This window comes from Pempheris klunzingeri, chromosome 10 (assembly GCF_042242105.1).
Source record: "Pempheris klunzingeri isolate RE-2024b chromosome 10, fPemKlu1.hap1, whole genome shotgun sequence".
NCBI lineage: Eukaryota > Metazoa > Chordata > Actinopteri > Acropomatiformes > Pempheridae > Pempheris > Pempheris klunzingeri.
The window spans coordinates 380001-404661 of record NC_092021.1 but is presented as its reverse complement, the minus strand read 5'-3'; the positions used below and the strand labels follow the sequence as shown (position 1 = coordinate 404661).

At 44.8% G+C, this 24661-nt stretch overlaps 1 protein-coding gene across 1 annotated transcript in view; it reads left to right on the top strand.

Moving 5' to 3' along the window:
* Positions 1-24661, top strand: part of LOC139208135 (diacylglycerol kinase beta) — a 77678-nt gene that overhangs the window by 13839 nt on the left and 39178 nt on the right. The window contains exons 6-20 of the mRNA XM_070837715.1: positions 230-481; positions 1286-1438; positions 1810-1859; positions 2224-2298; positions 2689-2808; positions 3253-3370; positions 3861-3949; positions 7892-8008; positions 9052-9150; positions 10531-10641; positions 10744-10817; positions 12364-12438; positions 15154-15239; positions 15789-15878; positions 20663-20823. Of these exons, the coding sequence (XP_070693816.1) occupies positions 230-481; positions 1286-1438; positions 1810-1859; positions 2224-2298; positions 2689-2808; positions 3253-3370; positions 3861-3949; positions 7892-8008; positions 9052-9150; positions 10531-10641; positions 10744-10817; positions 12364-12438; positions 15154-15239; positions 15789-15878; positions 20663-20823 (1670 nt within the window). The remainder of the gene's footprint in view (positions 1-229; positions 482-1285; positions 1439-1809; positions 1860-2223; positions 2299-2688; positions 2809-3252; positions 3371-3860; positions 3950-7891; positions 8009-9051; positions 9151-10530; positions 10642-10743; positions 10818-12363; positions 12439-15153; positions 15240-15788; positions 15879-20662; positions 20824-24661) is intronic.

Here is a 24661-nt window from a genome sequence, read left to right as displayed (position 1 = left end):
GATCAGTGGATGACTTGACGCTTTGTGAATGGTATTTGTTGAAATGCAGTGTTGTAATTTCATCTGCTTGTTGTGAAGTTTCACAGTAAAGTATTCCTTTCCACATCTGACATCCACTGCCTTCACCCTTCACTGCTCCCAGAATGTCTGTTCAACAATTTGTGCCTTCTTTTCCCCCTCGTCTCTTTTCACTTATCCCCTGCGTCTTGTTGGGTGTCTGCACCAACAGGGATGAATGGGAAAAGCATCCTGTCTGCAATGGGCCGACACACACAGGAGCACTCCAGTGTGATGGGCACAGCAGGCTCGGGAGCCGCCATCTCCCCTAGTTCATCTCGCTCCTCCTCTCAGCGCTCAGGGACGGGGGCCCAGACGCCAGGGGGGCCCAGCCGATCGCCCTGCACCCAGGTCAAAACATCAGACGCCCTGACCCCCAACGCTGGTCCTGCCAGGTCGCCGGTGTCCCCCAGACTTTCACCAGGTGAGTTTAGCTGCTCCCAGACGGGCCTATATTTGGACATACTATGTTTCAGCCTTGGGCTGGGACCTCTGAGCACCTTATTAATGGAGAACTTTTAATTGGCATTTGCAAATAAAATGATACGAGTGGAAACCTTTGGGTGCCGCAACTGATGAGATTTAGAATGCAGTTAGTGCTGCAGTTCATTTCTCATGTCCATGATGTATATTGTCACGTGTTTGTATTGCGGTACATTGAACCACAACATCGAGTTGCATAGACAATCTGACATGGAGAAAAACGTGCTGTGGAATCTGAGTGTGGCCCAGCTGTACCGACGGCCCCTCCAGACATTTAGTTGCTGGGCTGTGATTAGTGAAAGGAGTCTAATGAACGTTTATAGATCCTGTTTGTTGGAAACAACAGAGGAAACATGAGGTCGGATGTTTGAAAATCTCCCGTTTTTAAAAGCAAGGTGACTAAAAGGTTCGCTGTGTAGCATTTGAAGGTTTTACAGTGCCATCATTTGTAACATGACTTGTTCCATCTAGGTGCTGCTAATCCAGTCAGAGCTGTTCACGGGTCGTCCCTGTCACGTGATGGTAGATAGTGTTTAGTCAGCCTGTTCTCCACTGCTCTCTTTGGTCTCTGCCTGTAGTACTGGTAGTACCCAGTACGTGTGTCAGACTAAGGCTCAGATGTGTGCTTCAGTGCTCGTGTTTCTCCTCCGTTCGTTCCGTTAGTTCCACCAGAGGAACCAGAGCAGAGGAGACACACAGATGGGTGCCGTGAGTAGCTTTGAACACTTGTGTTGTACGTCCACAGAGAGGAGCCGCTCTGAGAAGCATTTGTCACTGCGGAGGAGCCCGTCGCCCCAAAAAGGCTCCCCCCTGCCGTCGCCCCAGGTGGTCTTTCTCAAGGACATCGTCTGCTACCTGTCCCTGCTGGAGAGGGGGACGCCGGAGGACAAGCTGGAGTGTGAGTGACAGGGGTGGGGGGATATGGAGTGGGAGCAGCTGTTGGATGTAGTATGTCAGCTCAGGCTGAGTAATAACAGTAATAAGTTCCTTCCTCCACTGGCTGCCCCCCCAGGGCCTGAGATATGGTGGTGCCACCTCCCACACAGGGCAGGCCAGTGGCATGCTGAAGCCCCGCTGTGTCCCATTGACTTCTGTAGTGTCCAAGGCTATACTGTTGCACAGAGCCAAGGCTAATCTCTGCTGACTGGCCCCCAGAAGTAGCTTCTTTAACCCCGCGTGGAGGGGGTCCAGGAACAATCATTCCTGAGCTTCAGAGAGCCGATGGTATCTGAGTCATCATGGGATCTCTGATTTCTCTTTCCCCTCTAGTCATGTTCCGGCTGTACGACACAGACGGCAATGGGCTTCTGGACAGCTCGGTGAGAGTCTCCCTCTGTTTTTGTGTGTCCCTCTGCTTTTTCTCCTCCCTGCCTTCATCTGTGTCCCTGGGTTTTGTCTCTCTGTTTGCCCTTCGCACACAGCAGCTCTAAGAATAGAAACCTGAACCTGCATGAGATCATTTGTAAGGGCTGTGTTCATGTTAGTCGTGTGCTGAAGTGATCACATGAGCAGATAACCTCTCGTGTGAATACATGCAGGGAAATACATAAGACACATACAGACGCTCATACACACACTCTGACTTCAAGCACATTATTCACATTGCAAGCAGCAAAGGTTTCACGTCTCTGGCTGAGGCTGTGATTGTTGTAGCAGAGGGTAAAGCTTGGATGTTTCTTGTAGGAGCTGGATCGTATCATCAATCAGATGGTGCATGTGGCAGAGTATCTGGAGTGGGACTCAACAGAACTGAGACCGGTGAGCAAACCCTTTACTGCAATCAAGTCTGAAGCAGAACAGGAAGAGAAATGTCACCAGGCCCCTTCGTGAAGGTTTTGTAATGCCACTTGACACCTCCAGTCACACCTAGTAGGTGGATTTTAGTTCCAAAAATGTAGGAAAAAAACCCACAAAGTCTGAAATCTATACTAAAATGAAAAAACAAATGTTAAATACAGTAAAAAAGAATCACTTTACACTACTGTTTCCACCCGTAGAGCGAGCCCTGAGCTGAGTCTATCCTTACCTCTAACAGGAAACAGTAACAAAGCTGAGTGTAACATTTGTTTGTGGAACCAGCAAACACAAACTGTCCCTGTAGCATAATGTCTGCGCCTCAGAGCATACTGTACGGGTGTGTCCCTGTAGATACTGAAGGAGATGATGGAAGAGATCGACTACGACCGAGATGGGACGGTCACGCTGGAGGAGTGGATCCGAGGAGGCCTCACCACCATCCCTTTACTGGTCCTGCTGGGCATGGACACGGTACACGTGACGCTCTCCTGCTCCTCCGTTAGCAGAGCCCTCATTGGCTGGTGTGAGATCCGTTCTCAGTCAGCAACACTCACTGAAACGTGCCCTGCTTTTGGAGCGGTGGTTATTTAGGTCTTGAAGGCAGCACTCTTTTCTACTTTAAATGACAGCAGAGGCAGAATTACACCATGTTAGGCCACTGCTGCACTTTAACTCTGTGTGCTGCTATTATTACTGCTGCTTCATATCAGGGACCTTCTGTATCTTTTAGATCTGTACAGTCTTATTCCTCTGTCTCCTCGCGCTCTGCTCGTTTTATACTTACATCTTTATATCTTACTTATTTTCATTTTTAATGGTTTATTATTTCTGTTTCTCGAGGGATGGGGGTGGGGGCGTCCTGAGAATTCCCTGCACAATAATGACCAGAGGCCGTACATTGTTGTGTCCTCCTAGAATGTACAGGAAGACGGGCAGCACGTTTGGCGTCTGAAGCACTTCAACAAGCCAGCGTACTGTAACTACTGCCACACGATGCTGCTTGGAGTCCGTAAGCAGGGCCTCTGCTGCTCCTGTGAGTGTCAGCCACCTCTCTGTCTTCCATTGTCTGTCTCCATTTCATTCCCCCTCCTCTCCATCCCTGCCAGTGTCTCTTTGGCTGTTTCTCCATCTTTCTCTGTTTGTCCCTGTTCTCGCTGCTTCAGGCTCAGATTTGACTTGACTTTGTTGTGTCCGAGTCAGTGTTGTTTTTTCACTTGAAGGTCCTCACAGTCATCATTAAAACAGGAACAATGTTATCCTGTGTCATTTCACTAATGTTTGAATCCTACCAGGGAGCAGACGTTAGGTTCGCACTTATTGTCTGAACTGATGTCTGACGTAGTGCTCGGATTTAAAGTCCACGCTTTTAAGATAATTAAGATAAGACAGGACCAGTTTAAGATAGCACTAATTAAACTTCCTAATTAAATATATTAGGAACAAGTCAACCATTTGAGGCTGGTTTGTGATGTTGTGCTACTGTAAGAACTGAAAAGAACTGTAAGAACTCTGTTTTCCTACAGTATGCAAGTACACAGTGCACGAGCGGTGCGTGTCCAAAGACATCGCTGCCTGCATCAGCACCTACGCCAAGTCACGCAGACACACCAACGTGAGTACAAACCAAAGGCATGAAAGGCTTCATTCTGCACATACACCGCGTGCTGATAGCACGCACTGATGTAATGAAGCAGGAACACTCACCAGCCTGTCAGCCTGTGTTCAGCAGAGCAGCAGTGATCAGGAGATGGTCTATGGGCTCATGCCGGCCTTTTTATCTACTTAATGTCCTCTGGATTTTAGCAGTGATGTGATGAGGCTCTACAAAGTGATTCCTCTGGCTCAGGTCACATGCTGGTGCCCGTCTTCTGGGTTATGGCTGTCAGGCCTTTTGCAAAGCAAATTACTGATGGGAGGGAGTTTTTAGCAATTCACTGATGAGAATAAAAACAAAGCAAGCGACCTGAGGACATGACCTCTGGCCGTTTTTCAATATTTTCTGACTACTGTAAAAATAATCTACACATTCACTATACACACACTATAGTGGCAGCATAGGAGTTCTGGTCATCAGTGGGGGTGCACGATTAGTGACGGGCAAGGGCGGGTTTGGCAGGAGGATTTTCACTTAATTAACTGAAAATGCCATTTCCGACAACACAGAGCCTCCAATAATGACCAAGAAAGGTAGGTGGGTATGGTATCTAAGGTAGGTAGTTATGGTATCTCTGGCAGGTAGTTATGGTATCTCAGGTAGGTAGTTATGGTATCTAAGGTAGGTAGGTATGGTATCTCAGGTAGGTAGTTATGGTATCTCTGGCAGGTAGTTATGGTATCTCAGGTAGGTAGTTATGGTATCTAAGGTAGGTAGGTATGGTATCTTAGGTAGGTAGGTATGGTATCTAAGGTAGGTAGTTATGGTATCTCTGGCAGGTAGTTATGGTATCTCAGGTAGGTAGTTATGGTATCTAAGGTAGGTAGTTATGGTATCTAAGGTAGGTAGGTATGGTATCTTAGGTAGGTAGGTATGGTATCTAAGGTAGGTAGTTATGGTATCTCTGGTAGTTAGTTATGGTATCTCAGGTAGGTAGTTATGGTATCTAAGGTAGGTAGGTATGGTATCTTAGGTAGGTAGTTATGGTATCTAAGGTAGGTAGGTATGGTATCTCAGGTAGGTAGTTATGGTATCTGAGGTAGGTAGTTATGGTATCTAAGGTAGGTAGTTATGGTATCTTAGGTAGGTAGTTATGGCATCTCAGGTAGTTAGTTATGGTATTTTAGGTAGGTAGTTATGGTATCTCAGGTAGGTAGTTATGGTATCTCTGGTAGGTAGTTATGGTATCTCAGGTAGGTAGTTATGGTGTTTTAGGTAGGTAGTTATGGTATCTCAGGTAGTTAGTTATGGTATCTTAGGTAGGTAGTTATGGTATCTCAGGTAGGTAGTTATGGTATCTTAGGTAGGTAGTTATGGCATCCTAGGTAGGTAGTTATGGTATCTCAGGTAGTTAGTTATGGTATCTCAGGTAGGTAGTTATGGTATCCTAGGTAGGTAGTTATGGTATCTCAGGTAGTTAGTTATGGTATCTAAGGTAGGTAGTTATGGTATCTCGGGTAGGTAGTTATGGTATCTAAGGTAGGTAGGTATGGTATCTTAGGTAGTTAGTTATGGTATCTCAGGTAGGTAGTTATGGTATTTTAGGTAGTTAGTTATGGTATCTCAGGTAGGTAGTTATGGTATTTTAGGTAGTTAGTTATGGTATCTTAGGTAGGTAGTAATGGTATCTAAGGTAGGTAGTTATGGTATTTTAGGTGGGTAGTTATGGTATCTAAGGTAGCTAGTTATGGTATCTAAGATAGTTAGTTATGGTATCTTAGGTAGGTAGTTATGGTATCTTAGGTAGGTAGTTATGTATCTCAGGTAGTTAGTTATGGTATCTTAGGTCGGTAGTATCTCAGGTAGGTAGTTATGGTATCTCAGGTAGGTAGTTATGGTATCTTAGGTAGGTAGTTATGGCATCCTAGGTAGGTAGTTATGGTATCTCAGGTAGTTAGTTATGGTATCTCAGGTAGGTAGTTATGGTATCCTAGGTAGGTAGTTATGGTATCTCAGGTAGTTAGTTATGGTATCTAAGGTAGGTAGTTATGGTATCTCGGGTAGGTAGTTATGGTATCTAAGGTAGGTAGGTATGGTATCTTAGGTAGTTAGTTATGGTATCTCAGGTAGGTAGTTATGGTATTTTAGGTAGTTAGTTATGGTATCTCAGGTAGGTAGTTATGGTATTTTAGGTAGTTAGTTATGGTATCTTAGGTAGGTAGTAATGGTATCTAAGGTAGGTAGTTATGGTATTTTAGGTGGGTAGTTATGGTATCTAAGGTAGCTAGTTATGGTATCTAAGATAGTTAGTTATGGTATCTCAGGTAGGTAGTTATGGTATCTTAGGTAGGTAGTTATGTATCTCAGGTAGTTAGTTATGGTATCTTAGGTCGGTAGTATCTCAGGTAGGTAGTTATGGTATCTCAGGTAGTTAGTTATGGTATCTCTGGTAGGTAGTTATGGTATCTAAGGTAGGTAGTTATGGTATCTCAGGTAGTTAGTTATGGTATCTCAGGTAGGTAGTTATGGTATCTCTGGTAGGTAGTTATGGTATCTCAGGTAGGTAGTTATGGTATCTCAGGTAGGTAGTTATGGTATCTCAGGTAGGAAGTTATGGTATCTCAGGTAGTTAGTTATGGTATCTCAGGTAGGTAGTTATGGTATCTCTGGTAGGTAGTTATGGTATCTCAGGTAGTTAGTTATGGTATCTAAGATAGTTAGTTATGGTATCTCAGGTAGGTAGTTATGGTATCTCAGGTAGTTAGTTATGGTATCTCAGGTAGGTAGTTATGGTATCTAAGATAGTTAGTTATGGTATCTCAGGTAGGTAGTTATGGTATCTCTGGTAGGTAGTTATGGTATCTCAGGTAGGTAGGTATGGTATCTAAGATAGTCAGTTATGCTATCTCAGGTAGGTAGTTATGGTATCTCAGGTAGGAAGTTATGGTATCTCAGGTAGGTAGTTATGGTATCGAAGATAGTTAGTTATGGTATCTCAGGTAGGTAGTTATGGTATCCTAGGTAGGTAGTTATGTATCTCAGGTAGTTAGTTATGGTATCTCAGGTAGGTAGTTATGGTATCCTAGGTAGGTAGTTATGTATCTCAGGTAGTTAGTTATGGTATCTCAGGTAGGAAGTTATGGTATCTAAGATAGTTAGTTATGGTATCTCAGGTCGGTAGTTATGGTATCTCAGGTAGGTAGTTATGGTATCTCAGGTAGTTAGTTATGGTATCTAAGATAGTTAGTTATGGTATCTCAGGTCGGTAGTTATGGTATCTCAGGTAGTTAGTTATGGTATCTCAGGTAGGTAGCTATGGTATCTCAGGTAGTTAGTTATGGTATCTCAGGTAGTTAGTTATGGTATCTAAGATAGTTAGTTATGGTATCTCTGGTAGGTAGTTATGGTATCTCAGGTAGGTAGGTATGGTATCTAAGATAGTTAGTTATGGTATCTCAGGTAGTTAGTTATGGTATCTCAGGTAGTTAGTTATGGTATCTCAGGTAGGTAGCTATGGTATCTCAGGTAGTTAGTTATGGTATCTCAGGTAGGTAGTTATGGTATCTAAGATAGTTAGTTATGGTATCTCAGGTCGGTAGTTATGGTATCTCTGGTAGGTAGTTATGAGGATGATGAGCAGCAGGTGTACCTCGGTGATGAGCCACGCCCATGAGAAGACACACACAGACAGAGCGGGGGAAGGGAGTGAAGGCAGGGGGAGACACAGACAAGGAGAGTGCCCAAAAACATCACATCTGACAGTCACGGTATATTTCTGTGTAGGAGCTTTTTAGCATCAGAGAAGCCTTTGTTTCAGCCCTGTTTCGTGGTTTCTCACAGCAGTGTTGCACTTTTGGGTTTGATTCTAAACCCTAAATCACATTTACGTCTTCAGTTGGTTGGACTAATCAAAAAGGAACTGTGAGATGCTAAATGTTTGTGCTCTCTCTTGCCCTCCAGGCTATGCAGCATGTGTGGATAGAGGGTAACTCTCCTACCATGTGTGACCGCTGTCACAGAAGCATCAAGTGTTACCAGGGCCTGACGGGCCTGCACTGCGTCTGGTGTCAGATCACTGTGAGTCGCTGCCTCATGTAGGCACAGATAAGTCTAACCAGGTAACTCTTTCATCTGCCGTCACCCACACTCTGTACTGACCAGCAGAAAAGCACTGTAAGTATGCAGTAGTATTAATCGATTCATTACAGTCGTATCATCTCTGTGCTTTATCCTTCTCTTAGTGCGTTAGGTATTAAAAAGTGCTCACAAAGATTAACTCGATGAGTTATGGCCTCTCCGACTCCTCACACACACATCAGTACATTGCATTAACTTAAACTCAGTTGCCAGTTTATTATTAGGTACCATGACAACAGTCCTGCCATAAAGTCTGTCATTTTCAGGGTTTTGGAAGTGTTTTAGAGAGGTGGTGATCCAGCTGTATGCTTGGTAAACCAACAGGTATTTCTATTATTTTGTACACTCCGTTTATATGAATGGGGGACAGTTAAATAACAGAAAGGCCTCATGTGTAATGTAATACAGTTCAGCAGTACTACAAACTACATCCCCCATAATGATGAGGTTGAATCGACACGTGTCCACAGTTTTAACAAGAGCTGAACGTGCTGATAAATGACAGATTCCAGCGGGGCTGCTGGATTAGACCGCACTGGTTTCAGCTCAGTGCACATAATACACTGGCAACTAGAGGGTACATCAAGTCCTGAAGACTTAGCTGACCTTAACCACAACCATTACAGAGTTTACTTCACAGGGATCAGCAGGTCTGAGCAGCTCCACACCTTTGCATGTTTTACTCTGCATTGCTTTTCAAATCCACTAGATGTCACCACTGACTGGGAGATGCTCCTCATTAATCCTGCTGTCAGAGGGATGCTGTCCACTTCACAAAGACGTTGTTCTTATTTTAACATGAAAACTATTGATATGTGTGTAGAACAGAAATGCCACTGGACGACTTCTCCAACGACACTGTGTCAAACTGTGTGCACATACTGTCAGTAAAGCTTTTAATGCCGGTGACATTGGATATAGTGAGGGTCACAGATGGATCACACCCACAGCTCTCATGTCTGTGCTTCTCGACTCCTCTGTAGCTCCATAACAAGTGTGCATCTAATGTGAAGCCGGAGTGTGATGGAGGAGCCTTGAGGGACCACACTCTGCTGCCGTCGTACATCTGCCCTGTCGTCTTGGTGAGGACGCTTCTCCCTGCTGCACACACACGACTGCACATATGTACAGCTGATACTATGTTCATGTCCACACGTGTGGTTTCAGTAATCAAACTGTTACTGTAGGCTGAGAGGGCTGCTTCAAAGGCATCCATAGGATGCTTGCTGACTGAAACAGTGACTGTGGCCACTTTGAATTTACCGTATGTCATGTCATGGATTAAAATATACACTCAGTTGCCAGTTTATTAGGTACACCAAGCTAAAGCTAAAACTAATGCAGGTTAATACAACAGTCCTGCAATAAATCCTAGAATCCTTTTGGAGGTTTCAGTTTGTGGTTGTGTTGAGCTATAATATAATGATATCAATGGGGTGGCCGAAAGAGTAGAAACACAGCAATACAGTTCAGCAGCACCACAAACCGCAGCGTCCAGACCATCATCAACCAGCACGTCTGAGACACATCCAGACTGAACTCTAGTCTTTGAGGTTTGTCTATAACTTGTCTTTTGTAAATGCAACATCAACAAGTCAAACTACCTCTGCTACACTATCCACTTGTCAGCTAAGCTGTAGCTCAGCACTATCCAGACTGTCTGAGTCATCTTCACTCCAACAAGGACCACAGCTCTAACAGCAACATTTTTTGCCATATTTTGTGAATTGGTTACTTGTTTTGGTGAGCGGAAAGTTTCTATGAACGATTTGATGTGTTTTCCAAGCCGACCACAGCTGCTGTTCCGTGTATGAAGAACTTTCTGTGGACAGTTTACCTTCCTTGAAACACTGAGAAAAATGTCATCCTCATTGCATTTCTTACAAAACACATTTGCTATTGCACATAAGCTGTGCAGTGTTAGATGGCCCACAATGCCTCCCTTTGGGGGTTTCCCAGGAAGGTCCAGCTGGGAGGAGAACCAGGGACCAGTGGTCACACATTCACACATGGTCCCAGCAGGGAGCATATCAGGGGCTGGGTAGCACACTTGGGTTGTCTTTGTTGGCCCGCTGCCAGCACACCCTGGACAGGCAGTGGAGAAAGGCCAGACTGATGACTGAGCTGCCATTCATCAGATTTCCTCTAACGAGTCACGACAGCCCGATGGCCACCAAACACCTGCCTCAATTTCACACCTATTGATGATTCTATTTTTGGGCGTCTCATTGACAAGCTGATTTCTATGCATATTAAACTTGTTCACAGTAACACCAGGCCCATGCACCTGCACAATGTTTGGAGTGCCCTACAAAGGGAAGGTGCCTGCAGGTAGATAAAGTTATTTCTCCGTCTCAGTCTTCCTCCTCTGGTCTTGTATCCTGAGGTATGGAATCAGTGTGGAGTAAATCACACCCCTGACCCCTCGTTGCTTATCCATCAGTCTTCCTTTTTTTTCACAGGACCGTCATTCTGTGGTGAAGCGTGGTGAGGGGGAGTCGCCCCCCAGCACCAGCCCTGATGACACCAATCAGACTTTCAAATTCTCCCCTGGAGACGGACAGGCACTGCAGGTATGCTGGTCCGGCATCCAGCAGCTGACATCCTGTCGGCTGCTTAAGTGACCACGTCATGTTTGGCGGGTGTCTGAGTCTGTCTCTGCTTCCTGTCTCCAGATCAGCCCTCTGCCAGGTACTCACCCGCTCCTGGTTCTGGTCAATCCCAAGAGTGGAGGGCGGCAGGGGGAGCGGTAAGTTGCCACCACCCACGGGCCTGTTCCACAGTTCTTCACTTGTCTTATCATGTACAGAGTGCATGCATAGAGGTGATAACGACAGCTGGTTGGCTTCACAGAAACCTGACTACTTTTTCTACTAATGAAAACTAGTGCTCTTTACTTTTGAGTTTTTCAAAGTAACAGCTGGGAACTCCGTGATGAGTTTAGTTTTTTCTTCTGGACATTTAATAATGCTTGGATACCACTTGCTCATTTAATTTTACATTTCCCCTTTTCATTTTCATCCTGGGTGAAATGATCCTCCATACTAACAACTAACCACTGAATAACTATTGATTTATTTGTTTAGTGTGTGTGACCCTGATTCCCAGCAGGAATCTAGACTTTTAGTTTGTCACTGTCAGTGCCAGGATCACATACGTGGACTTGATGGTGTTCAGTCCCTGCAGATGCCCACAAATGTCATGATCAAGTGACAATGTTGATAACATTGTTTTGAGCCATTATCTGAAAATCACTGCACACTTCAGGAAGCTGAGTTCTATCACAGAGGGCACCACAATGTCTGCAAAATGCTGTAATTTAAAGACAAGCTTTACACAAGTGTCTTCAGTGTGGCTTTGCTCCCCACCCCCCACTCAACAGAGACCAATCATATGCTGTTGCTCTGCCTCAGCCTGTCTCATTACCATAGCAACACACTCTTTATTACCATTAGAAAGCAAATTATTCTCTATTAATAGACATCACAAGAGCAAACAATCATTTGGGGCAGGAAACCAGAGGCTACGGTAATTCTCTTTTTCACTTTCAGTATCATAACATGTTTAGACTGCAGCAACTCATCAGAGCCCATAAAAGCTTCTGCTTGTTATACAAACTTTTTACATTCAAATCAGTTTGAATTATTTAATTTTTTGCTGTTTGTACCTACACGAGGATGAATTGTTTTAACGTCGGTGATCCTCTGACTGTCCATCTAGCGCCACCAGCAGGTCAAACATTTCAGCCATGGGGCCAATCCCACCTGACACTGGGTGAGAGGTGGGGTGCACCCTGGACTGGTCGTCGGTCGATCACAGGGCCGACACATAGAGACAGACGACCACTCACACTCACATTTATCCTGTGACTTTTATTCTGGGGCTCTTCAGTGAGTGATGCACAGGAAATGTGTGCATGAGTGTGAGCGGGATCAAGTGGGACAAGGGACGACAAGGAAATAGTTGTTGTTATATCTTCGGAGTAGTGGTCTGTCAGAAATGTGTCCACAGCGCCCACACTGTATGGCTGATGGTATATAAAAGGCTGCAGAGCAACAGAGATGGACGATAAAAGTGGAGGATTTTCTTTTCTAGTTAAAATAATTATCATATCCCCACAACTCACCAGACACAGTTTAGATTGCTCGAGATTTTATTAGACCCCTCCAGCACATCCTGACACGATGGCTGCTATTATGAAGGGACCTTAAGAGGCCAACTAACCATTTCCATTCCTCTAACATGTGGATGAATATTGTGCCACTACTTGAGCTGTTCCTTCTCTTCTCTTCCAGGGTACTGAGGAAGTTCAGGTACCTGCTAAACCCCAGGCAGGTGTACAGTTTGGAGCGAGGGGGACCAATGGTAGGGTAAGTCTGAACAGATAGAGCAGGACATTATCATTTCTGTCCTAGGATGTTGTTAATCATTTCAAATATATCAAATAGAAATCAGTGCATCACTTGTAAGGCTTATTCAGACTTCAGGTCTTGAGTTGATCACAGGTTTATCGTGTCTATTTCGGCTTTTGGCTTTACTAGTCATTTTATTTTACCGTGGCTTTAAGCTGCATCAGGACTTTGTATTGTGGAACATCATGAATGTGAAGTAGACACGCAGACCATGATTGTTGGGTCAGCGAGGAGCTGTGCTGTCAGACCACTAGCCTGCAGTGGAGGTCACTGCAGGGGAATGGGAACGCTGCATTACCGCCATGTCACGCAGTGTATTTGACCTGAGCACAGCTTGCACCTTTAAATAAATGCTGTTGCACCTTTTGTTCGTTGGCAAAAGAAAAATGCCCAACACAGCACAGGGGCTCTAAATGCTTTAGCTTGAAGGTGAAGCATCCTCTCACCTCCACTTGTGAGAGTCTCTGCCCTCCCTTGTCTGTGCATGTCTTCTCTCAGTCACGACTAGCAGAGCTGCTGCCTCAAGAGCCCATTGTAGGACAAGCGCCCAGTGACGCACTCAGCTCTTATGGGAAAATGCTGCAGATGATACATGCAGCGTCGAGCACAAGCACTGATGTTTTCAGTGTCATTCCATTCATGAAAACTTCCACACTATCTCAGTCCAAGAACATTTTGCTGTAATTGATTCTTACTGTAATTATGTAATTATTAATAATGAAGCTCTTTTGTCATGTTCAACGGCATCTTTTCACAAGTGCATATGGTCTGTTGTTCCAGCGCCACACGTGTGAGCGCAGGGGCCTTTTCAGATCTTAAATGAAGTGATGTAACGCTGTTATTGCTGAGCAGTGGGAGAGTTTTTCAGCTGAGAGGGGGAGAGAATTTAATGTAAACACATGCGTACCAGTAAACACACAGGGCTGAATGAAGGTCTGTTGTCACGTAGAGGGTTAACCTCCCCTCAGCTCCACTCTTCACAACTGTTACCATGGGCTCCTTAGCAACAGGCTCAGCAGCAGCTTACTCCCAGTAATTTGTTTAGGGAATGTAGTTCCTCACTGTACCTTCAATCATTACGAACATGGTTTCCGCCCTCCCGTCACCGTAAACCTCCACGTGGCCCTTTGTTAATGCATATGTTCCTCCTAAGCTGTCATACATGAAGCATAGCCACACACACACGTGGTATTATTAAAATGTAGCACTGACATGGAGGGGTTTGGCCGGATGTGGTACGCAGCTCCATGTTGTGGAAGTGTCCCCATGGCGGGTGCATGCTGCTGTAGTTTCCCTGCATGTCCAGTAGAGAGGGTAGTTTGCCTCATGGCCTCTGCATCATCTGACCTGATCCAGAAATAATCCACCGCCTACTTTCATTTGAGTGCACCACTGGCAAGACAGTAACATCAGAGCCAGTCCTGGGGGAGCTGGTTGAGAGTATGTGTTTAGGCTGTTTAGACCTAAAGGAGCAAAGCTGGCAATGTCTCAGGTACCAGTGAGACATGAGATCTGGTCCAGTTGGATAATAGATCTGTTTGTATGAAGGCTTGTCAGACACCAAAGCACAGCACAGCGGAGTGAGAAACTCTGGCACAAGATTTTATAAGTCACAGTGGCAACTATTTGATCTTTCATCATGATGATCACAAGGTAAACAGGAGACATATGGCGTTCGCAATAAAACGTGACCTGCCAGTCCATCCCTGCTCCTATTTGATGGCTAACACAGCACCTCGCTGAAAGATGTCGCCCTGCTGAGCTACGATAAACTTAAGTGCTGGACGACGCTGCAGACTGGTCTTATTCAAATAAATAAAGGGGCTGCTTTTTAAGAAGGCTTGGTAATTTCCTGAAACTTCTGTAGCTTTTAGTAAACACTTCTCAAACAGGAGTAAATAGTGCTCTGGTTGGGGAATATTCACAGCTGAACATTTGATGCTGCTGTGAGGATTTATAGCCCCAGCTGCCAGTGTGCTACTACAGTGCCCGTGTTCGTGCTCCTTGTAGTGAATAGTTTTTGGACAACAATGGAGCAACAGGGCAAAGAGACAAATGCTATGTGAGGCTTTGGGTGCGTAGGAAATACTTTAGTAGGATCAACTGAATGTTGGTTTTGGTCTTTTAATGGAATTTGTTGAAATCAAGGAAATAATAGTATATTGTCATATTTATCCTTTAAGTTAATGTTGAGTGAGCCTGTCATATTGTTAGCGCCGCCACAGCAAGCCCCTAGCTACACTGAACAAGTTGTACTAATCAGCTGTCCAGTTTTAACATGTGGACGTGGTTCAGAGGCTCATCACTGTGCAGCACCAGGTGGCTGCTGTGAAAGGGGTCGGTGATCCTTGTGCAGCTGTCTCATGACAGAGACAGATGAAAGCTACTGTCGACACCTTTGTCCCAACACACATTAAAGGTCCCTTTGAAGGGCACACACTCTGACGCTGGTCTCTAGGGAGAGGTGTGGAGCGAACACGCTGGAGAGGGCACCCTGATTAACACATACTCTGTCTGTCCTTCTGTCTTTCTTTGTGCCTCTCTGCCCATCAGCCTTTCTGTTCACTTCATCTCAAGCATTAGAAAAACATTTTGATCACCTTATAATATACGTTCACGTGGTGACTGAGGAGCCTTGTGTCGTTAAATCTGCTGGGTCTTCTGTCCTCTTAGGCTCAACTTTTTCCACGATGTCCCTGATTTCCGGGTGCTTGCATGTGGAGGTGATGGCACCGTGGGCTGGATCCTCGACTGTATAGGTACACAGATCGTGTCCTCCGGGTGAACGAGTGGAGCGCCATACACTTACCAATAGTTACAAGTTGGATTTTGTTTGCAGAGTTTCAGTCATGGTTATGATAACATTGTAGTCACCAAGCTAATTACTGAAATCTGGCTTCACTAAAAAGTAATTAGGTGGGGTAACAAACATGATCAGTGAGAGGGTTGTAGAAGGTTGTAAACAAACCCACCATCAGCTTTTGACAGAGAAAACAAAGGTGAAAACATCCATGACAATTTCCAGACAGACGTCCCTTTGTGACGAGGGATTATTAACAGCATCACAGGTGTGATCACGTTTGGTTTTACCTCCTAATGAAGTGGCAGGTGCATATAACAGAGCTAGAAATGGCTGTGTTACATCTCACCTGATTATAATGCTGTTATAACCAACGGATGTACTGGCTGAAGCTATGAATATAGAGTTTTCATTTAATTCAACCATATATTCAGCAAGGACCCGTTGATTTGAGGACTGTTGGACAAACCAAATCTAAGATCAGTGTGTTTGTCTTCTACCTGTGCAGATAAGGCCAACTTTGCCAGGCACCCTCCAGTGGCCATCCTCCCTCTGGGCACAGGGAACGACTTGGCTCGCTGCTTACGCTGGGGAGGAGGTGAGGCACTCATTCAGTCATCTGTGTGTGTGTGTGTGTGTGTGACATCCATCCCTGTGTAGACAACGTAAGATGTAAAACGTAAAATGATAAAAACTAAATCCAAACCAGACCAGCACAAACTGTCTGGTCTGACAACAAATTTGGAATATTTTCACCCAGTTTGGTTTTGTGCTCCTCAGTATACTTACTGGAGTCTCATTAGGAGTGAATATTAGAAGAGGGGCGGCTGTGGCTTGGAGGTAGAGTGGGCCGTCCCTCAATCGGAAGGTCGGTGGTCCCCGGTGCTCAAAGTACACCCCTGTCCACTTTTTGATCTCCAGCTATGAGTCAGCATGTCAGAGTGTCCTTAGGCAAGACACTGAACCCCAACTGTGTGAAAGAACAGTCTCCTCCAACGTAGATTCCTCCTGGATGAATGATGTGTGAATGGGTGAATGAGGATGTGATGGAAAAGAGCTTTGAGTGGTTGAAATAACTAGAAAGGAGCTGTACAAATACAGACCATTTAGAATAAGCTGATACAGAACATATGACACTGTCACACAGAGCAAAATATGATGATTTTTTTCTCAACCTTAAAGCCAAATAAGGATCATTAGATCATCTGTGAAGATTCAGCCTGGTTCAATAAAGATGCAATGGGCTTAAAACAGGACGCTGGTTGACTTGACAGCAGTCGATACACTCTGTTGGTGTTCTCTTTGGTACTTAAAGAACGAGTGTAGTTTCAGGGAGGCTCTCAGGTGTCCACTAGAATCCTAAAGGCAGGCGTGTGTCTGCATGCTTATGGGAAATGAAAGATCAGAAGAGGAAAGTGGGAGCTTTTATGTCAAATTAAAAACTGCTAACATGCAAAGCACTGGTGGTGTAAATCCTCTGCCAGCCATTGATTTGTTGCAGTACTTTGGGCCAGTAATTAGAATGGCTGCTTACGACTGCTTGATGCTTGGAGGAGCAGCAGAACACTTAGCACAGCTTATGAATGATAGTTTGTTAATAAGCTGCCAGATCCTGGGAGCTTTGGGACTTCTGTTGAACAGATCATCTTTCCCAGAAAAAAACACTGAAGTAAGAGCTGGGGTCTCTGCAGCCACGTAGCCTGATGGATATTAACCTCAGCAGGGTGACCTCTGTGAAGGCTCAGTCAGTATCAGTGGGGCCACATCGTTGGTCCAGACTGGAATATCTCATTGGATGGATTTACATGGATGGTATTGATTTATCCTAATTACAGCATTACAGCAGCCTCTTATATCTTATATTTCTGTGATATCTGGTAGAGGGGGAGGGAGGGGAAAACATCTGTTTTTGTTAAGAAACCCCATGGCTTTACTTTGCAAGGTTGGATCAACCTCTTCACAGCACAGACGAGGCTGGCAGTGAACGCCACACGCACACGTTACTGAGGAGGTGAGGCAGTAAGGACATGGCTGCGATGTCCTTCCTGTTCACTGTGTTGTTGTTCCTGCTGCACCAAAGCTATCGCCTCCTCCAGATCAGTATGTTTACTCTGAATAGGTTTTTTTTTCCTCATACATTCATGACTTTATGATCTCAGAGAATGTTTTAGTTTTTTTCTTGTAAATTTCAATTTAATTTTACTACTCTGATCCCAAATAATATCCAGGCTTTTGTTTTCTAATACATTTACAAGTTTAACGAGTTATGGATAAAGTTATTTTATGGATAAAATAGTTTTTACGTACAGAAGAAGAAGATGAATTGCTTCATCACCAGTCGGGCTCAGAGAACGACCAGAAGGCCACTGACCGCTGGTCTCAGAGGGGTTAGTATATCTTTAATATAATTAGGGGCCTGGTCATGTAAAGCACTAAAGGTAAACAATGGAATTTTAAAATTAATATGAAAAGATGGAGATAGAGTACATATGGAGGTCAATGCAGGGAGGCCAGAATTCTACTTATGAGACCTTGTTTTCTTGAACCAGTAATAATCCTAGCGGCAGCGTTTTGATCGATAGAGAGAATCCTGACTAATATGTATGCAGAAGGCGTTACAGAACCAGAATGGAGCTTCCACCAGCATGGTCTCCAGCAAGCAGCATGTCATCTGTCACTTCAATTAACCCTTTCATGCACAGAGGTCACTACAGTGTGCAGCTATTCAAAAGCTTTTTCTTGTATATGCATGAGTTTTGATGGCGTAGCTGCACATCAGCCACTACGGTGAAGCTGCTGCATCATCTCATACACTGACTGCTACCCAGTGGGAAACCAAGATGGTGGACAGACAGCCAGAAACACCAAGTTGCTCTTTCTTTCTGTTCAAACCTTCTATAAGCAACAAGATGAGATGCAATACCAAGGACAGGATTGGGTTTCAGTAAAAATACCAGTGGCAGTGAGGACATGTGTGACTGAAACCCTGAGGGGCCTGATACTCTCCGTCTTTGAACAAAATAATTCAACAATTCCTCAACTAACTCTGGGCTAGGTTCAGTATTAGTGGTGGAGGAACCGATCACGACAGAATCGGTCACCCTAAATAAGAGGCAAGGCCTGGACGAGCCTGGTAGCTCTCCATACACGTTCGGCTCTGCATTGTCTCTTGTTCATGAAGCCACAGAGTGAGATTGTTTTTTCTGTCTGATTTTGAGAGGGATAATCTAGGCAAGGATAGAAAGGCAGACATTAATCAGCCAGGCCACCAGGCGCTGCTGCTGAGCTTTGGGTCAACTATCAGAGAAAGCTTCGTAGATGGGGAGAAAGGACCAGATCTAAGGTATGGCCTGTAACATGTGTTTACATGACAAGATTCTAGATCTAAGATCTGGGAAATCACCAGAAAGTGGATGAGAAGGACAAGATACATGGATATTGAAGATGAACTCGACCAATTAACTTAGGAGGTTGATGTAAAAGCTGGACCAGACATAAGAAACCGAACAGCAGGATCAGTGAGGACCAACATTGATGTTGGGTGATGTGGCCTGGCTAGCAGTCTGGTACATCAGGGTAACCACAACCATGTTTAATGGACCTGGCAATCAATCCATCCATCCATCCATCAATCTTTATTTATATAGCACCAATTCACAACAGTGTTGTCTCAAGACTCTTTCCATAAAGAGCAGGTCTAGATCAAACTCTTTTATTAGAGAGAGACCCAACGATTCAGAATTCAACATTAAGGATTGAAGAATCACCACATGAGCAGCATCAGATATTAGATTAGATGGGTGGAAGTTGGACAGAGAGAGAGAGAGAGAGACACAGAGAGACAGAGAGAGAGAGAGAGAGAGAGAGAGAGAGAGAGACAACACAAACAGCAACCAAAATACTAACAGCAGCTATAGCACTGACAATAGGAATGTGACTAATAAATTAGCAATATGGGAAGATACCAAGTTAGTAACAGACATTAAAGAGACATGAAGCATCAGGATGGAGAGGAAGAGGAGGAGAGAGGAGCCCAGTGCATCATGGGAGTCCCCCGGCAGTCTGAGCCTATAGCAGCATAACTAGGGGCTGGTCCAAGGCCTGATCCAGTCCTGAACTATAGGCTTTATCACTAAGGAAGGTTTCTAGTCTACTCTTAAATGTAGAGAGGGTGTCTGCCCCCCGAACCCAGACTGGAAGGAGGTTCCACAGGAGAGGAGCCTGATAGCTGAAAGCTCTGGCTCCATCACTACTTTAGAGGACTTTAGGAACCACCAGTAGACCTGCAGTCTGGGAGCACAGTGCTCTAGTGGGGTAGTACGGTACTATGAGCTCTTTAAGATATGATGGAGCCTGAACATTAAGAGCTTTGGAGGTGAGGAGAAGGATTTTAAACTCTATTCTAGATTTTACTGGAAGCCAGTGAAGAGAAGCCAGTACAGGAGAAAGATGGTCTCTTCTCTTAGTTCTGGTCAGAACAGGAGCAGCAGCGTTCTGGACCAGCTGGAGAGTCTTTAAGGACTTATTGGAGCAGCCTGATAATAAGGAACAGAAATAATCCAACCTAGAAGTGACAAATGTGTGGACTAATAGACAGGATGGACCTGATTTTAACAATATTACATAGATGGAAAAAGGTCCTGGAAATCTGTTTAATGTGGGAGTTAAAGGACAAATCCTGATCAAAGATAACTCCCAGATTCCTCCCAGTGGAGCTGGAGGCCAGAGTGATGACATCCAGAGCAGTTATGTTGTTAGAAAAGGTGTCTCTAAGGTGTCGGGGGCCGAGCACAATAACTTCAGTTTTGTGGCTTTGTGTATGAAGGCACGGTCACGTTGAAACAGGAATCAGACTTCCCTGATCTCCTTCCACATAGTTGGAAGCACAGTATTCTCTATGTGATGTAAGATGTCATTGTGATATTTCAGCACTGAAGTCACACTTGTATTGAGTGAGGCATATGCTTCGTGATGATTGGCTCAGCACGGGTATTACAGTGCCATTGGCTGCCGCAGCTTTCTCCACCATTCCAGCCTCGTTCTTATGTGACATTTCCTATTGTGGATTTAACTTGAAAAGATCGTCTTCATGTGTGAAGGGGGGATTAGCTCTCTCAGCAGAATCGATGCCGCAGCTTTGATTCTTTGAGAGCCCCCTCAATCAGCAGAGCCATTTCTGCCAAATCTTACCGTGTGATCATTAGCTAGAAATCTCAGTTATTTGAGGCAAGTGCCTCAGACTGAACTGAACTAACTGGAACAATCTGAGAAGAACAGCCACACACCAACCACAGAAAAGTGGACAGGGGTGTACTTTGAGCACAATATTCTGGGGCTGTTTCCCATGTTTGTTTTTACCAATCGCTCCTTCCTCTCTGGCAGGTTACGAGGGTGGCAGCTTGCTGAAGTTCCTTCGGGACATCGAGCACAGCACAGAGGTGGTGCTGGACCGCTGGAACATAGACATCGTCCCTGATGACAAGGAGGAGAAGGGAGACCCTGTCCCCTACTGCATCGTCAACAACTACTTCTCTATTGGGGTGGTAAGGAAACTGAGAGAGAGAATAACATCACACAGGACTGATAATCATCCAATTATAAGACATTATATTATGTTTTTCAAAGTCATTTATTATCCATTCATCAACAGGTATTGGTTGAATATTTAGCTTTATTGACAATGACAAAAAATTACAGTTAAACACAGCCTTAACATCTGGAATCTAATGTAACATTACACAAAAAGAAACACCTCTGTTTGACTTGGTGCCGACAGTAACCACCAAGCATTACTGTCTGTCTGTCATGGTCAGTACAAACCTGTAGCAGGTTACACACACAGACTCAGACACGGAGGTCGAACAGAGTGAAAACATGTCTGGTCTTTCTTTCACTTGTTCTTCTAACTGTGGAATCTCAGTAATACATCTGAATGTAAATTTGAAGCGCTGAGCAGTGAATATGTGAAACCTTGACTCACCTATTCTATCTGAGATAGAACATACAATAGCATCAGCTGTATTTTAAAATCCGATCAATAGTTATGTGTATCAGACATGACAATCCTGCCCCCAGACTTTGTCGTTACAATAACAACATGGTCAAAAAGATTATTGGGTCTTTGTGGACTTTAGCAATTAGTAGATCCATCAGTGAATTCCTGCTCCCTCTTGGGCAAGTTTCATCTTTTAATTGGAGGAAAGAAACATGCTGCCAGGCTCCAGTTGCTTAGCAACCTTGTTATCTTGTCCTGATGGAGATACTGGTGTAAAGGCTCTGGTACGGTGATACACTGGTGACAAACAGCGCCTTCATGAAGTTAGCACAGTGCTGATTCACACAGTGGATGTGTCCCCATTGGAAGTCGGCAAAACGTGTTGCCTCAGTGCATCTTAATGGCAGGACGGCAGTCATGGAGAGATTCACAGAGCTACCAGGCTTGTATTGTAACCATCGACCTGTGCGCAGCAACAAGCCAGAGTTATTTAGAAGGATCCCATTCATCAGGCATCCTGCAAATAGCCCCTTATTGTCCTCACAGAGCTGGTCGGTGTGAGCAAGTGTGCACCTGTGTACCAGCACATCAAATAGACCCCATCGTATTAAACAGTGAGTATTTCACAGTGGAAGCCAGGCTGCTAGCCTTGGTGTCCTGCCAAACTCTGAGCTGAGTCATCACCATCAAACAACCAAAGAAGGCGCCATCTGATGTTTTTTTTTCTTATACGTTCAAGTGGCACTGAGCTGACAAATAAAAATAACAGTCAGACTCACTGGATATACACCGCAGCACATATGGCTAGAAATAAACAGAGGACATATGTGCACAGGTAGAAGTTAAAGAGTTTTGGCAAGAAGAGGATCAACCACAGTGATCTTATATAACTGCACCCCCACTGATATCTGCGCATGTGTCAGTGCAGACACACAACACGTCCAAATGCGCGGTGGAAGCCAGTGACACACTAATCTATATGTCTATACGTCTTTCTCATCCGAACCTTATCCTGGCTAAACACTTTTTAATCAAAGTTACAGCACAAAGTGAATCAGCCTGTGACTTTCTCCGAGAGGAAGCAGAGGCAGGAGGGAGCAGTGCTGTGGTTGCGGCCCGGGTGGCTGCCAGCCTGTCAGATAGAGGTAGACGATAGTATGTGACAGGCTGGCTTGGTTCAGTGATGCATATAGTTTGTCTCTTTCATTTCTCACATCCACTAGTTTGTGTTATCCTCATTGTGTAATCATATGAGCACTCTCCAGAATTGGGAAAGAGCTACAGACTTTTGCATCAAGATACTTGGTATGATTATTAGGGAATGGTGCCTGAAAGAAATGTTTCCGTAGTGTGGAGCTGCAGCTTTGGTTTAGTTTAGTCCATCTCATTTATATGATCACTGGAGTTGCTTACACATTTCATACACTAGTTGCATCATGAGATCATATAATGTGAAGTTTTGCTTTCGATGAGGAGTGACTGAGCATCTTGTGTTTGCTGCCCTTCCTGTGTTTTAAGCCCTCACATCACATCACTGTCTGCTGGGCCTACAGGTGCAACAGGCTTGAAACGTTGAGCCAGCGAGGGTTCAGCCTGGTGTGAAAGGGACTGCTGGAGATTTCATGTAGAAAAACCAGACAAACTAAATGAGTGAACACAAGACATTTATATTGATAAAGATTGATTGGTTGGTTGGTTGGTTGGTTGATTGATTGATTGAAACAGCTTCCTGAAAACTCACTAGCACGGTGGCTGAAAATGGTCCAAACCTCCTGGTCTTTTAATAATGATAGATTTTCTCATTCACTCGTTCATTTGTGACCCTTTGTCAGATCTTTGCGTCTCCAGTAGGACTGAGCAGACAGGGGAGGGGAACTGTAGAATTACAGCTTCAGCTCCATCCTTCAGAGTACAAGCCCTCTGTGTGAAAGTGCAACTGTTTTCCTCGGCTTCTGACAACACTCCAATGTGGCTCGGTCATCAAATAAGCGACAGATCGCGGTACCTCTGAGAGCCACGGTGACAGATGGCTGCGTATCTGGGTGCACAGGACACCTGAGCAAACCGATCTCTGACTCATACCAATGATGCAGCCATTAGTAACCCTCAAATCTGCTTCACTAACCATACAGGGTTTGCATTTCCTGCCACCCCATCGCAGACCTCGCTACTCAGGGTTTGGTTGCCATGGAGACGGGAGGCTGGCAAGGCCAAATCTGCAAGCTTCCACAGTCATCTGTCCTTTATCTCACTGACTTAATTGTGGATGACATAGTGTGGAGCATGTGGTTGGCTCAGGCACAGCACTCAGAAGTGTAGATCAGAGGGAAGATTATGTCATTTCTGTTTCAGTCCATTCCCATGTTTTAGACGAGATGGGACTGGATTGATCCCCAGAGGCAGGTGTAAATATTTGTACATTTGGGAAATAGCTTTAACATACCCAAAGTTCTATGTATGATCTTTACAGGAGAAGAGGATTTAGTAGGCTCAGTCAGTTTGCTCTTGGCAGGAGAATATGGCTTTCTAAAGGTGCACAGAGCAGTGGGCCCACTGCGGGGGCCGGCAGTACCACACCAAGCACGGAGGTAGCGATAAGAATATGAGCGGTCTCTACGTCCTGTCTCAGCCTCCCTGTAACTCTATGCAGTCCCCCGTTCACAGCACCTGCCTCATTTTGAATGTTTGTGTCAGTGTTGAGGTTGATTCAGGGGCAGATGTTAAAATAAAACTTAACACCTGTAAAATGTTTGACCTCAAAGACATTTCACATTTGTGGATTTAGCTGTCTGTGTATACACACACGGGTCCGTATCGGTTCCTAAAGTGCTTTCACTTGACCTGCAGCGTGGAAAGAATCTGGTGAGAGGAATCTGAGAGAAGGAAATCACACCATGTCAGCAGCCATTAAAGATGCCACCTCATGTTGCACTGAGGAAGCTGATCCCTCTGCAGTGTGTGCCCCTGTGCAGGAGGTGGGTGTGCAGATCTAAATGTGTGCGTATGTGCATGCATTCGAATGCACAGGGCTGCGTGTGTGTGACCTGCAAGATGATTCCTAGTGTTAATGGTCAGTTCCTAATGTGTGCTGCAATCCCCGACTTTGCCATTAGCCAGGAGGGTGTCGACTCTCGTCCGTCTCCTCCGATGCACATATAAGTCTCTGGCTGCTCCTTTCCCCTGACAGCCCTCCACAGTAATCTGACCGCATTCAGGTCAGACTTGTGTCGTGACTCGTGTTGAAAGCATTGCAGAGAAGTTACCAGGTCTGACCTTGTAAGATTGCTGTCTTGACTTTTAAGTAAAAGTGGCTCAGGTGCCTTTTCAGACGTGAGAGCAACATGTGAAGTTGCCAGTTGAATTATTGCAAATGGATGTGTGTCTGA